Raw genomic sequence first — 13,441 nt, forward strand, 5'->3', positions numbered from 1 at the left:
GTAGATTGTGAAAAACCTAAATTGCGTGTTGAGAAACGTTGTTCTTAAACTGTTGGACTGTTTGCCCTGGCAGTTTTTCACACAATGGTGAACCTTGCCCTGTGCTTGTATTTAACTGAATATAGGTCAAAAAGGATTTGCAATATCATTGCATTGATATACATTCAAAACAGCATCCGAGTTTTTTTGGAATTTGGTTTTAGATTTGATTTTAACTTTCTGTGTTAAATGAGACTTCCTTTCACTTATGTCATTGTGAAGCATTGCATGATGATTACAAAACAGTGATGTACCGGGCTGGTCTTCCACAAAGCCTAAATCTAACTGCATACTACATTTATTGTGTCATGAAATTGTGCTTCTTCATCATCATGACACCATCATATACCAAAAACAGCTGCTTTGTTGTGGTTACTGCAAAACACTTTTACAAATATTTCACTGTTGCAAAGATGGTCTTTTCATAAAACGGGGCTGTCTATGCAGTAGGAAGATGCAAGATTGGTGCTACATGACAAGAGACTATCAGACTATCAGAATGCACTGCACCAAACCAGCCCAATAAATGCTTCTGCTGGTGGGTGATATAATGCGAGCTTGGCTGTTCTGACACAGTGAACAATATAACACCCAGCTGGTCGCAAAAAGATCTAGAGTCACAGTTTAACATTCAGCTAAAATATATTTCTGAAAACATTTCACCAGAGGATCCACGATATAATAACAATGCTTCAGTTACAATACAATATTATTGCAATGTTAAACATGTTGTGACATGCTGAGTATTGCAGTAAAAAATATTGTGATGTTTTGTGATTTATTACCCTTTTCCAACTGCAAATAATGTTTTACGTTCACCTTGTCAACATCTCTTTTATCGAATAAGATAAAGTTTTCAGTTTGTTCATCTCACTACAGCATTTGTTTTTCAGCAAAATGTATCTAGTGGACTGAAAAAGCAATTGCTTATCTTATTCTAGTAGGCTACCTAAAGTTTAATTTGTATTTGTAATATCAATAATTTATATAATAAAAAAGCGACTCTTGGCACTTTGTGATGATACGATGTTGCCACATAAAACTATGGCAATACTATGCTGTATCGATTATTTCCCCCCACCCCTACAAAGTACCATTTTCGAACTCATCATTGATCATTCAGCATAGGTGGCACACAATGCTAAGTAGCAACAGACAGTTGGAAAATCTGGCTTCCTGATAAAGGATTCACATTGTGTATGACTTGTGATTACTAGTTGTTCAAACAACTCACATATTCTAAGAGGGGATGTTATGTCTTGTGTGGGTGTGGCTGCATAAAAATGAGCGTCAGTCACTCTTTTCAATTTTTATTGGAACACTTTTATATCTGTGGCATTTGTCTCGGCTAAATGGCCTTTCATGGAAGATCATGAAATGGATCTACTGGGAAAAGAAAAAAATATTTCAGTGCAATAATGTACAATACATTTGTGCTTTTTGTAGATACTGACATTTCATGTGGACAGTTTTTCCTTTCATTTTCTCAGCAGCCATGGAGCTTGCTGATCTGATCAATAGAGGAGTTCTTCAACTGAGAGGTAGAGCTTTACAACATACAATTCATGCCTTTATTGCTGACCATGAATTAATGGTATGTCATAGTAGTCAGTGCATCTTTAAAGTGATCTGGAAGGCGTTGTCAGTCTGTTGTTATGTCTCTGTCTGTCATTGTGTGGCTTTTTGTTAAGAGCAGTCTCTCTCAGCCCCGAGGAAATATAAAAATATGTAACACATAAAAAGTCAAATATTTGTGCCGTGACATCTAACATAACTATAAAAAGTCTGTATAAATGTGAATTATTCAAATAAGAATTTGCAATAAAATCACTTTACATATTTATTTGTTGGGTGCATTTTTAAATATACTTATACTGTAAAGAAATGAATGGAACTCACTGCATGGCTGGAAAATGCACACAAAAATCAAAATGTAAATTATAGCTGCTGCGCAGCGCTGGGTCGGGTCCGGGCATTTTTAGGCAATTGTGAGCAACAAGCAGAAGAATTGGAAGTTTGATCCAACTATTTTAGTTCTTTATTTCTTAATATTCATCAGACTGCTCTGACTAGCACGCCAAAAACTTGCACTGCATTGATCAGACCCGCTACAACATATAATAGGAAGTGTCTGGTCTTGGGTGTCCAGTGCTCACTTTTGTTGTGGGAATTTGAAACAAAGGCTGTGAAATACTGAAATGGTTTGAAATGTTTTATTGTGTGCAGTGGTTACATCACACATCAGGGAGATCTGCAGAGAAAAAAAAGAAATCAAACATATCACAAAATTGAAAACAGAAACTAAAAAAATTAAATACCTATCACAGTCTACAGTGAAATACTGAAGATTCTGGAGCATAGCAAATACATTATTATATCAGTGCCCCTTCCTTCCTCATCTGCCTTTCGATCCTCCACAAAACTCCTCCACTTCACTGTGGTTTCCTCTTTCTGGATTGTTATGTGCACCTTAAAAAGAGAGTCCCTAATTATTCAAAGTTAAGATTTTTCAACCGTTTTACACACATAAACAAGGCCAAAACCTAATAATAGACAAAAATACATTTCTGATCATCTGCACTGGATGAGCTTAATTTCTATCCACAAAATCTCTAAATATATGCTATAGAGTAATATCAGTGTAGTGATATAAACACGTGATATATAATATTATGAATAATAAAGGAAAAATGTGTGTAGGTGTATTACATGATATACATGAATACAAAATTAACTTTTAGCATAAAGTACACTAATTGCCAATATGTAAACAGTTTCATGCTTGTATGAAAACGTAAGCCTATAGATGTTTTTCTCATATCATCCACTTCATTGCTTTAATCATTTATTCATGTTTAATTTAAAGCACATGCTAAAATTATTCGTCATCGCGCTTCGGTTTCATGAAACAAAATGTGCAGGTCAAACAGTTCATTGCTAACAAGCTAAACTATTACCTTCTACTTTAACCCATATTTGACGTGCCTTTCAGACTATCGTGGTAAAGACAGTCATATCATTTTAAACGTATCACTGTAAAACATGAAGTTGGCTCTCTAATTCAAGTCACCAAAATAGTTTAAACAAATAATATGATTCACATTCAATACTCACACTCGGATCGTCGTCGGCCATATTCAATAGTTGTAATGGTATGTTGGCTTCCAATGAAACAGAGGGCGCTGTCGCGAAATACAAGGGGTCTAGAACTGCGGGTCCAGATCTGCAGGTCTGAATCTGCGGTCTCCAGGTCTGCAGACACACCCTCCTCCCATCAGGACTATTGGCTTGAGTTTACAGCTGAGGATATCTGGCATGAGACTGGACATTTGTGCAAAGTTTGGTGAGTTTTAACCCATGAGAAGTATGATTTCCTCGGAAGAAGAATAAGAAGAAGAAGAAGAAGAAGAAGAAGAAGAAGGATACCTAGGATTACAATAGTGTCCTGGCAGCTTAGCTGCCCGGACACTAATTATTAAAAGAAACAAAGAGTGGGAGCACAGCTGGGACACTGGAAACACAGGATGACACTTGTATGCAATAGAGCAAGAAGTGAGCACACTGAGAACAGCAAAAGATGCGTTAAGAGTTGGATGTACAAGACTTGATAAAAAAAAAAACTGCACCTAATGAATAAACATTCTTCAGATTATGTGAGCACTGTCAAGCAGAGGAATCAGTGGAACACATAGCCTAGGTTTGCATTGCCAAAGGTGTTCTGGAGAACGTGGAAAATTACAGAGGGAAATTAGGAAGAATTCGGTTTAAAAATGTATTTGACATCAGTTTAGGAAAACAGTTCAAATATTCCAAAGAAAATTCTCTGGTTCACACTCCAACATAGTAGATGGCGATACTACACCTTACTACTGGTTGTAGCCAGCCATGAAACCTAGAAGAAGAAGAAAAGGAGGAACGAGAATAGCGCACTAATAGCTAACGTTACCAGGCCAGCATCAGTTTCGACAGACAGTTAAAGCTGTCGTGTTTAGATGAGAAACATCAGACCAAAGAAACGGAACTGAGAGGAATCATGTTTGAAAACTTCAGAGAAAGACTTCACATGGTCCAGCAGGATTTCACAACGGGGTAGGTTAAACTCTGCTTTAGCTAGCTGTAAAAGCCTCCCACGACATATATCATTATATGGTTATCTTAGATGTGTGTGATAGAACTTGTCATGTAGCATAACACGTACATTTAATAATAAAACACTTGCAGAAATCTGATTAGCGGCTGTAGCTAATTACAGTGTACGACACTGAAGTGAGTTTGTGTTTCGTAGCTTCAACTCCGGCCATTACATGTTGTGAGAGTGTGTTCCATATTTTAGGCACAGATTAAGCTGCCTGACCTGACCTTACCTGAATCTAAGGAAATGAATGTTGGTTTGAACCTTGTCCATTGTGCTTTACTGTTAGATCTTTTCTTACAAGTCATTAACAGTCCCTAAGAGGTGCTACAAAAAAAGAAAAGAAAAGAAAACAGAGCATCCGGCATATCGGGAGAGATTTTCATATAAATTACATAAACCTATTCACGTAAACAGAAACCACGACTTTTCCTAAGCTTAATGAAAAATCCCTTTCTGTCAGAAAGCACCGTAGAAAACGTCTCCCAACGGTCGAATGAGAAGCGTGCTTCAGCGTCGTCTACAGTACTCCTTATTTTGAAACGTTTTTGTCTTTGTGGAAAGCTTTAACTTTATTTTATAGCACACACCTCACATAATCATAAATTCAAACAAGTAGCCCAGATAATGCCATTTACTGTCTATGACTCTAACAATATAACTACGTAGAGTCTCGGTTTGGGACCTGGCTGTTCTTGGATATTGCTTTCAGCTGACGATCATGTGATGAGTTTTCTTCGGTCAGCACGCTGGTGACGATATGAATCTACTGTGAAGTCCACACCCGTTCTGCAATCAAAGTTTTAGTAATGACAAATAAAAGTTAAAGACAAGCTGAACCATGGAATTACAAATACCTCAATTTTAATTGAGTGAATTCTCAGTTAAATATTGAATCAGACGCACCTGAAAAATGTAGGTTGGGTTATGGAGGCATTCCAGCAGACATAGATATTGTTGCTTCTTGACAGCAATCAGACAGCTTCGGCTAATAATCCAATAATCCAGAATACAGCTGCCAGTATTGTAACAAGGACCAAGAAGTACAAAACCAGCTCAGTATATTACCCCAGTTTTCAGATCACTACACTGGATACGACTTGTCTTAAAACCTCTTGCACTCCACCCCCATTTTGTAGCAAAAACGCCTAAAATGACATACCCAAATTAAAATGACTGTAGCCTCTGAACCGCTCTGACTACATGCATGCATGAGGTCTTGCCAGAAAGCAAACTCTCTGAAGTTTCTTGTGAAAGTGTTAGAAACACTCTAGGTGATACATAGACAGAGTAATGGGCCTCTGAAATCTGTAAAAAGTTGAAGATTTTGCCTAAAATAAAATAAAAAACGATTTTCAGGATGAATAACTGTGGCTTCATCTAAGCAGGTAAATGACACTGTGGGGCTGTAGGCACACTATCAGTGAACATTTGTTTCAAGTTTGAAGAAGATTGCTCAAAGTATAATCTCTCAAGACAGATTCTGCAATTTGCATTGTAGAATCTGTCGCAGCCCTGTGTGAAAGACGACTGGGGGGGCGGGGCTTTGAGTTTGAATGATACTGCGCTTTAGCCAATCACAATGGAGGGGGCGTGGCCGAGACGGCCGAGCTAACGGTTAGCCCAGCTAATCTATGATAACCATGTTAATTACAAAACATGCACACAAATAGTAATGTTTGTTCAATCATTGTGTTTATAGACTTTACAAACATCAGATTAGATTTTTTTATTTTTTAACCGATGGATTTCCAGATTGCTCAGAGTATGACCATTCTACAGTGGTTTTTTTCCATGAAAAGATCCAGGTGGAGCTCCACATGACAAGAGCGCTCACTCCGCTTCAAAACAGCACTATCAGTGATTAAACAACACTCAGCCAGCTTCAGACATTGTACCTTATTGAAATCAGGCGTGATTATGATAGCTGATGTTGTTTATGACAGAAACACCATAAAATATCACCAAATAAAGCCATATGAAATGTGAAAGTTATTATCCCACTTTCTAGGTGGTATATCTCTGCCAAAAATAGTGGTAGGAGTGAGACTCTTACCTTTTATAAATGATCTAAGTCCCCACTCGCAGGTCCGCATAAGATCGTGAGTAGGGGTGGGAGAAAAAATCGATTCACGTCAGTATCGCAATTTTTTGTTTTACGATTTTTAAAACGATTTTTTTATTAAAAAAATCGATATTTTCCTAATTAAAATGATTCATTTTAGTCTATGTTTATAAGCCGAGTTGGAAAAGACTTACCACTTTTCTCCAGCAGAGAGCGAAATGTTTTTCTTCGACTATCTAGTAACGTGACATCATATCCGTTTGCGGGAAAAAGCAGAAACAGAAAGCGCAAAATGGTGGACAACGTACAAAAATGCCCGGAGTTACGACCTCCACCATCACATTTTAAATCAAAAGTGTGGACACATTTTGGATTTCTTGCTTCGAGGGGAAAAGCAGAGCTGGACATGTCGAAAGCTATTTGTAAACTCTGCAATGCACAAGTCGCGTACTGCGGAAACAGGACTAAAGTTACTACCTCACAAGACACCACCCTGAGGTAAATTTAGAGTTATTAGCCAAACGACCCGCAGCATCAAGCCAGCAGACACTTAAAGCAGCATTGTACAAACTACCCAGCAGTTCTGAAAACGCAAAGCGCATAAGTAGATCAATTACTGACTTTATTTGCAAAGACCTGCGGCCTTATAGTGTTGTGGAGAATACGGGATTCAGGAACATGCTGTACACGCTGGAGCCGAGGTACATTATACCTTCCAGAAAGTATTTCTCCGAAACAGCAGTGCCTCAGATTTACGAGGAGATTAAGGAGAAGGTAAAAAAAAAACTCAGCGGAGCAGAGCGTGTTGCTCTCACCTGTGACGCATGGACTTCACGCATTACATCGCTGAAGATTGGTCTCTGTCCTCCCATGTCCTCCAGACCAGGGCCATGCATGAGTGTCTGGCTCAAATGTAGCAGAGCTGCTAAGTAATGTGGCGACTGAATGGGGCATCACAGAGAAAGACCTTGCTTTAGTCATAGATAATGCGGCTAATATGGTTGTCGCCGCACAGCCGGCTTTCTCCACGTAAAGTGCTACGCGCACACACTCAACCTCGCCTCTCAGCGTGCCCTAAAGCTGCCGGCTGTTGCAAGGTGGCTACATGTGTTATGTCAGATGAGAAAAACCCGACAGTCTCTGTCATAGCCCCACTCCACGCGCAGCTCCTGCAAGCCACCCAAGAAACCCTCGGAGATTCTCCGTTTGTCAGAGACCTGAAAGAAGCCGTTCACCAAGACCTTAGTAAGAGGTACACGTCCGAGGTGGAGAAGGCCACACTTAATCTAGCTTCAGCGCTAGATCCAAGGTTTAAAGTGCTGCTGTTCCTGCCAGAGGAGGAGGAACAGGAAACATTTGCAAGACTGGTCGCTGAAGCTGCAGCCACTGTGGAGCATTGTCAGGTAAATAAATAAATAAATATATATATATATATATATATATATATATATATATATATATATATATAAATAAATAAAGCAATAGAGACATGTTGTACTGTATGCATTACTTATGTAGTACTACAGGTGTCTGTGTGTGTGTGTGTGTGTGTGTGTGTGTGTTTACACTAAAAGTTCTGGAGGTACATTTATTTTAAAATGTTTATATTATGATTATGAATAATGTATGTAGAACTATTTGCTTATATTGTGTCATGATGTGTTGCAATGTAATTATCAAATAAGTAGAATGGTGTCAAAGACAGAACATAAAGACATTTTTATAGTGTACCAATTAATTTTTTGTACCAATGTGTTTTATTTGTTGTAGGAAGTGGTGACGCAGGACCAGGAGGAACTTGGTGATTGTGCAGCTGCTGCAGAAGAGGGCCAGAATAAAGGAGGAGACAGAGATTCCCAGGAACACTTTTGGGGATACCAGGCAGGCACCAGCACTCCCAGAGAAGACAGCCTATGACAGTGTTGCAGAGGAGGTGAAAGAGTACAATAGAGCTGCTCCTTTGCCACTGTCTGAAAGCCTGTTAGACTGGTGGAAAGACCATCATCGTGTGTACCCTTTGTTGGCCAAACTAGCCAAGCGATACTTATGTGTACCAGGGACAAGCGTCTCTGCTGAACGTGTCTTCTCTACAGCTGGGGACATTGTCACCGCTCAGAGGAGCAGCCTCACCACAGAGCACGTTGACCAGCTCTTGTTTTGAATCTTGACATTCCCAAGCACTAGCTTGATGAAGAGGATAGCTAAATGTAGCGGTTCCCAGGGTACTTGAAAAAGTATATATTTTTGTTCATTTTATTGTACATTTTATTTACTACTTTTGAAGTCCAGGATTTAAATTTAAGTTAAAGGCTCACATTTGAGTTTTCAGGGGCTCTATTCATTTTGGCCTGACATTTGTTTTCTTGTAGCACTGAGCAGGAACAGATAAATAAGCTAAATGAATACTTAAAGTATTCTTTTTTATATTGTACATTTGTTTATGTTTACCTCTTTTACATACAGAGTTTACTTCAGAAAATCCACATTTTTCATTCACTCTGTTAGAAAGGTTTCAGATGTGGAAATTATAACCTTCACAAAAGTATATTTTTTTTCTATACTGTTTCCTCTTTTATATGCATCGAGGCTTTTGAAAAGAGAGTTTAAGTTCAGACAGCTGAATGTAGCAGTCTACCTTAAAATGGTTCAAATATGTTGCTGCTGAATAAATCTTAAAAACTGACTCGCATGTGATGTGCATTTTTTGGGGAAATATGGTCCATGATATAGTCTGTAGATGTCATCATTATCATTCAACTTTTTTCCATGGTCTGGTGTTAAAAAAGCAAACTAAAAATCGCAAAAATCGGCAATATTGAAGAATCGCAATTTAAATTGAATCGGCACCCAAAAAATCGTGAAAGAATCGAATGGGGAGAAAAGCATATTGTCCCAGCCCGAATCGCGAGTAATCCTTTAACTTTTCCCCTCAAAAAACGGCATGACATGGCTTGTCACCACTCATCGCGATTTTGGACTTTGTGTGTTTAGGCTGCTCTGGCGTGAAATCCATAAGAAATAAAAGAAAAACGATGCTGGATTCCAGAAGCCGAGAGCTTCCTGAATCCGATGATACCAAACATCACATGGTTTGATGACGTAGTGCGCCTGTGAGATACCACTTAACAGAGAAGGAGGGGAGCGTGGACGCCGGCGTCCAAGCGGAGTTAGAGAGGTTAAAGAATAAATCTCAAAATTCGATTGCTTGTCCATAAATTACTGAATGGTTTAGGATCTAAGAAAGCAATACACAATAATATCAGCAAGTCATAGGTATCGGCAGATATTGGCTTTAAAGTGAATATTTCAGGTTGGAGGTCACTATGAGTCAGTCAGTACGTTTACATGGACAGTTTAATTCCACTTTTAATCGGAATGAACGGCCATTCCAATTAAAAGTGGTCATGTAAACGGTCATTCTGATTGAAAAATGGTCATTCGGATTGAAAATTAAATCCGATTAAAGGGGGTGGTTTATTCCGTTTGTCATTCCGAATGAAACAATTTTGTGTGCATGTATACACTCATTCCTCTTTAAGTTCATTCCAGTCTTTCTGTGCATGCTCGTTTCCTTGCCCTTCTGCTGCGATGACGTATATAGTGTGCATAGCAACGGGCTGCATAGCAACGGGCTGAGCTAGAGCATTCGGACTTGTTGCACTCACCGATTTCCATTCGCCACAGCACGGTCTTCTGCCTCCCTTCTCCTGCTCAACAGATGAAGCATTAGCAGAACAAGGTTGTTGTCGTACTGCTGCTTTAAGAATATAAGCAAAACACACCCGAAAAAGGCACTAATAATGGCGTCGTCAAGCATCTTGTTATCCGGAGCGAGGACTACAGTGTTTTCTTCCGGTAAACGTAAACACGTAACATCCGCCCCGCCCCCTATCCAATCAGAAACCTTCCCTGCCCCAAACCTTGAGCAGACCTGAATAAAGGCAATTGAACTGATCTCCCATGTAAACCCTCATTCGGAATTAATATTTCCCACGTAAACTACCTGGAAACACTTTAATTCTGAATGATTTCATTCAGATTTATTTCATTCCCAATGAGAAGCCATCATGTAACTGTAGCCAGTGTGTAGGAAAATGGTGTAGGAACTTGATTGTCATTAAAAAAAATTTAAAATTATACACAACTGTAACTATTTGTTACTTCCGTATTTATAAAATCGCTAAACCGGAAGTGATGTAGCGTGGGGGAGTACTGAATTCCAAGTACAGTAGAAGTACAGTAAAACAACAAGACAATGGCTCGCTTTGACAGTGAAGAGGTTGTAAATGTTTATGCTGGGACATATGACGGGCTACAACCTTACAACTTTGAGCCAGCCAGACGGCAAAGGGAGCCAGAGAAGCCTAGGGTTAGGAGAAATGACGGTCAGAGGAGAGATATAGAGTTGTGGTGTGAGGAGAATGAATGGAGAGCTAGGCAGGTGTCCTGGTAAGTGGCCAGGCTAGCTAGTACTAGCTAGCAAGATCTAACGCTGTGTTCATGTTTTAACAATCAATAGGGGCCACCAACATTAACCATTTAACAATGTAAGGAAATAATATAATTAGGAGGATAATCCATATAGTCAATAACAGTGTATTAGCCTACCGTTTCATGTGCCTGATCACTGGCGCCTGAGCAAGTGCAGCTTGCAACTAATTTAAGAGAGCAAACGTGACTTTGGATCCCCATTATGCAAATCTGGAAGGAGAAGACAGAGACAACCCAGTGTAATGTGGTAATAGTGTAGACTCAAGCCGAGGCGGTGTATGAGGAAGAACTAGCCTGCTAAACACTCGTTTTGTCACAGACCGAATGGCACACGAAATGGAGTCAGATTCGGGACATTAGAGCAATGTGTAATTTGTTACAAGTTACAAGTTATTCAGAAAAAGTAATTCCTGGCAGTTACTTATTGCTTATTACTCCTCAAAAGAGTAAAACAATTATTTATTTCTTATCAAAAGTGAGTACATTACAATATAATGTAAGCCCCATATGAAAAAAGTGCATTTGTTTAGTAGGGCTGTGACGGTATGTATTTTTTCTCACAGCAGTGACAGAGTGACGTATCACCGCCATACCACGGTGATACGTCAGAAACCCTGAAACTGGCATTTCAGCACATGCATTTAAAATAAACATGTTTAAACATTAATTTAAAAAACGAGAGTCCGTTTTAGAAGAGGTTTGATACATGAACTATAGTGTGTTTACATCCTGCACGGAGGGATACACCGGTGAGCAACAGCTGCAGCTGGCTCTGGGACAGGTACGCTAGGTCACTCAGTAAAAGCAAACAAGGAGACGACACGGACGATATTACTCACTCGACTGAAAGCTGTCCATCAGCTCCTGCAGGCCTGGGTGTTTTTTCCAGTTTAACTTAGTGATTGCTGCAAAGTTTTCACTCCTTGTGATGCACTCTCTGCGGCGGTTTTCCTCCTGATGATATATCTCCCCAACAATGGTAGCACCGAGTCCCATTCTGTGCAGCAAAATGATTCCACCTGCGTAGGAATATGTTAGCTAGCCCCACAGCTACACCACCAGTCCTCCCTTGACCTCCGTCTCCCCTCGGCCCGTTGCTGCTCTGCTGCTCCGGAGGATTCAGCCTCTCTTCTCGCCCGCTCAGCATCCAACACCTGGGAGTTCCTCATCTGTATGCTCCGGCTCAAACAGGTATGGCTCTGGGTCTGTGTCCGCTACAAGAAACAATTGAAAATCGCGTTCAAAGTCGTCCATTGCAGCTACTACAGTCCCGAGATATTGCTAAGCTAAATAAACAGCTGAGTTTTGTGCGTCTGTGCCTGCTCACCGGTGTATCCCTCCGCGGGTCACAGCGCGGGACGTACTGACCCCAATGCTAACCGCTGAGACCCAGCCACTGGAGGTACAGACACAAAAAACCATATCCATCTTGTTATCTCAATGTGAAAATGATAGCAAAAGGGCATAACTCCCAAATCATCTGAGTATTCTTTTAACATTTGGCTTAAGAACCAGATCCGCCGCCATGATGAATCAGCTTTTTATTTTTTATTTATTTTATTTTTTTTGTGTGGTGATGACCCCTTCACTGCGGTAGGCATCACGTGACCGTGGTATTGCGGTAATGCGGTTATTGTCACAGCCCTATTGTTTAGCCAACTTCTCTTGTAACAGTCAATTTGATCAGATCAATATGAATGAACAATTAGACATACACTGCTTTTGTCTAAACACAAACGCATCAGATATCATGTAAACTACAGTAGAAAATATACAGTGTTGCTCTGTACAGGTAAACATTAGGGTGTGCACTGTTCAGCTAGGGCTCGGCGGTATACCGGTTTGTACCAAAAACCGGTATTTATTTTTGTTATGATATGAATTTTTCATACCGCAATACCGGTGAATAGCCCAAACAACATCCGGAACGTGCGCGGCGGAAAAGTGTTTCAGCGGGGACCTATTTCACCACTGCACACCACAGGCACGCTTGAGCAGGCGGCGCACCAACATTTACACTTCTCCTCTTTCCTCTGTATCGTGCACGGCAGAGTTTCGCCCCGATGCACGCACACACACACACACACACACACACACACACACACACAGACAAAGCACACTAGAGCACGGCTTGGGCCGCATTTTCCTGACCGAAGACGACCCGTCCGGAGTCCGAGACAGTTATAACCGAGCACAGCACTAATTAGAGCTTAGATCGGGCCCAAAAAATTCAGCCAGACCTGGCCCGAGCCCGTGCACGTTATGTCCGGGACCGGCCCAGCACGTCCAATTAACTGTAATTAACGGCCCGAGCCCAATTTAAACCCGACATTTTTCAATAAGTTGGCTGTTATAATTAACGCTAAGGACACACCGAGCGCATTAGTGCCGCGGAAGTCCTGCGAGTGTACTCACAGGCGCTTGACTGTCCACACAGGCAGCGCATTTCTCCTGTGCTCTCCACGCCGGTTAAACATCAGCTCCAGTTGTCTGTTCCCGTCAGTACTCGTTTTTTCACTTCAACAGGTCATTTTAAACATGGGTAAGTCCATGTTTTCATCGTTCTTATAACGTAATAAGTTAATGACATGCATGCATGTCCATGTATTGAGTGTGTTGGGTAAACACTGAATGAATAGGGCATATTTTTTGGAGGCAAGGAAAGCCACTGTCCCTCCCACTTATCTCTACCCCCCCCCCCCCTTCTGTATGTG

The 13,441-nt window shown here is 40.5% G+C and overlaps 1 protein-coding gene across 1 annotated transcript in view; it reads left to right on the top strand.

Moving 5' to 3' along the window:
• The first annotated feature begins 3,643 nt into the window (after window positions 1-3,643).
• dtnbp1a (dystrobrevin binding protein 1a) overlaps window positions 3,644-13,441 on the top strand; it is a 68,069-nt gene continuing 58,271 nt past the window's right edge. The window contains exon 1 of the mRNA XM_049583200.1: window positions 3,644-4,128. Coding sequence (XP_049439157.1) covers window positions 4,073-4,128 — 56 coding nt within the window. The 5' untranslated portion in view covers window positions 3,644-4,072. The remainder of the gene's footprint in view (window positions 4,129-13,441) is intronic.

The sequence above is a fragment of the Epinephelus fuscoguttatus genome, linkage group LG8 (genome assembly GCF_011397635.1).
Source record: "Epinephelus fuscoguttatus linkage group LG8, E.fuscoguttatus.final_Chr_v1".
NCBI lineage: Eukaryota > Metazoa > Chordata > Actinopteri > Perciformes > Serranidae > Epinephelus > Epinephelus fuscoguttatus.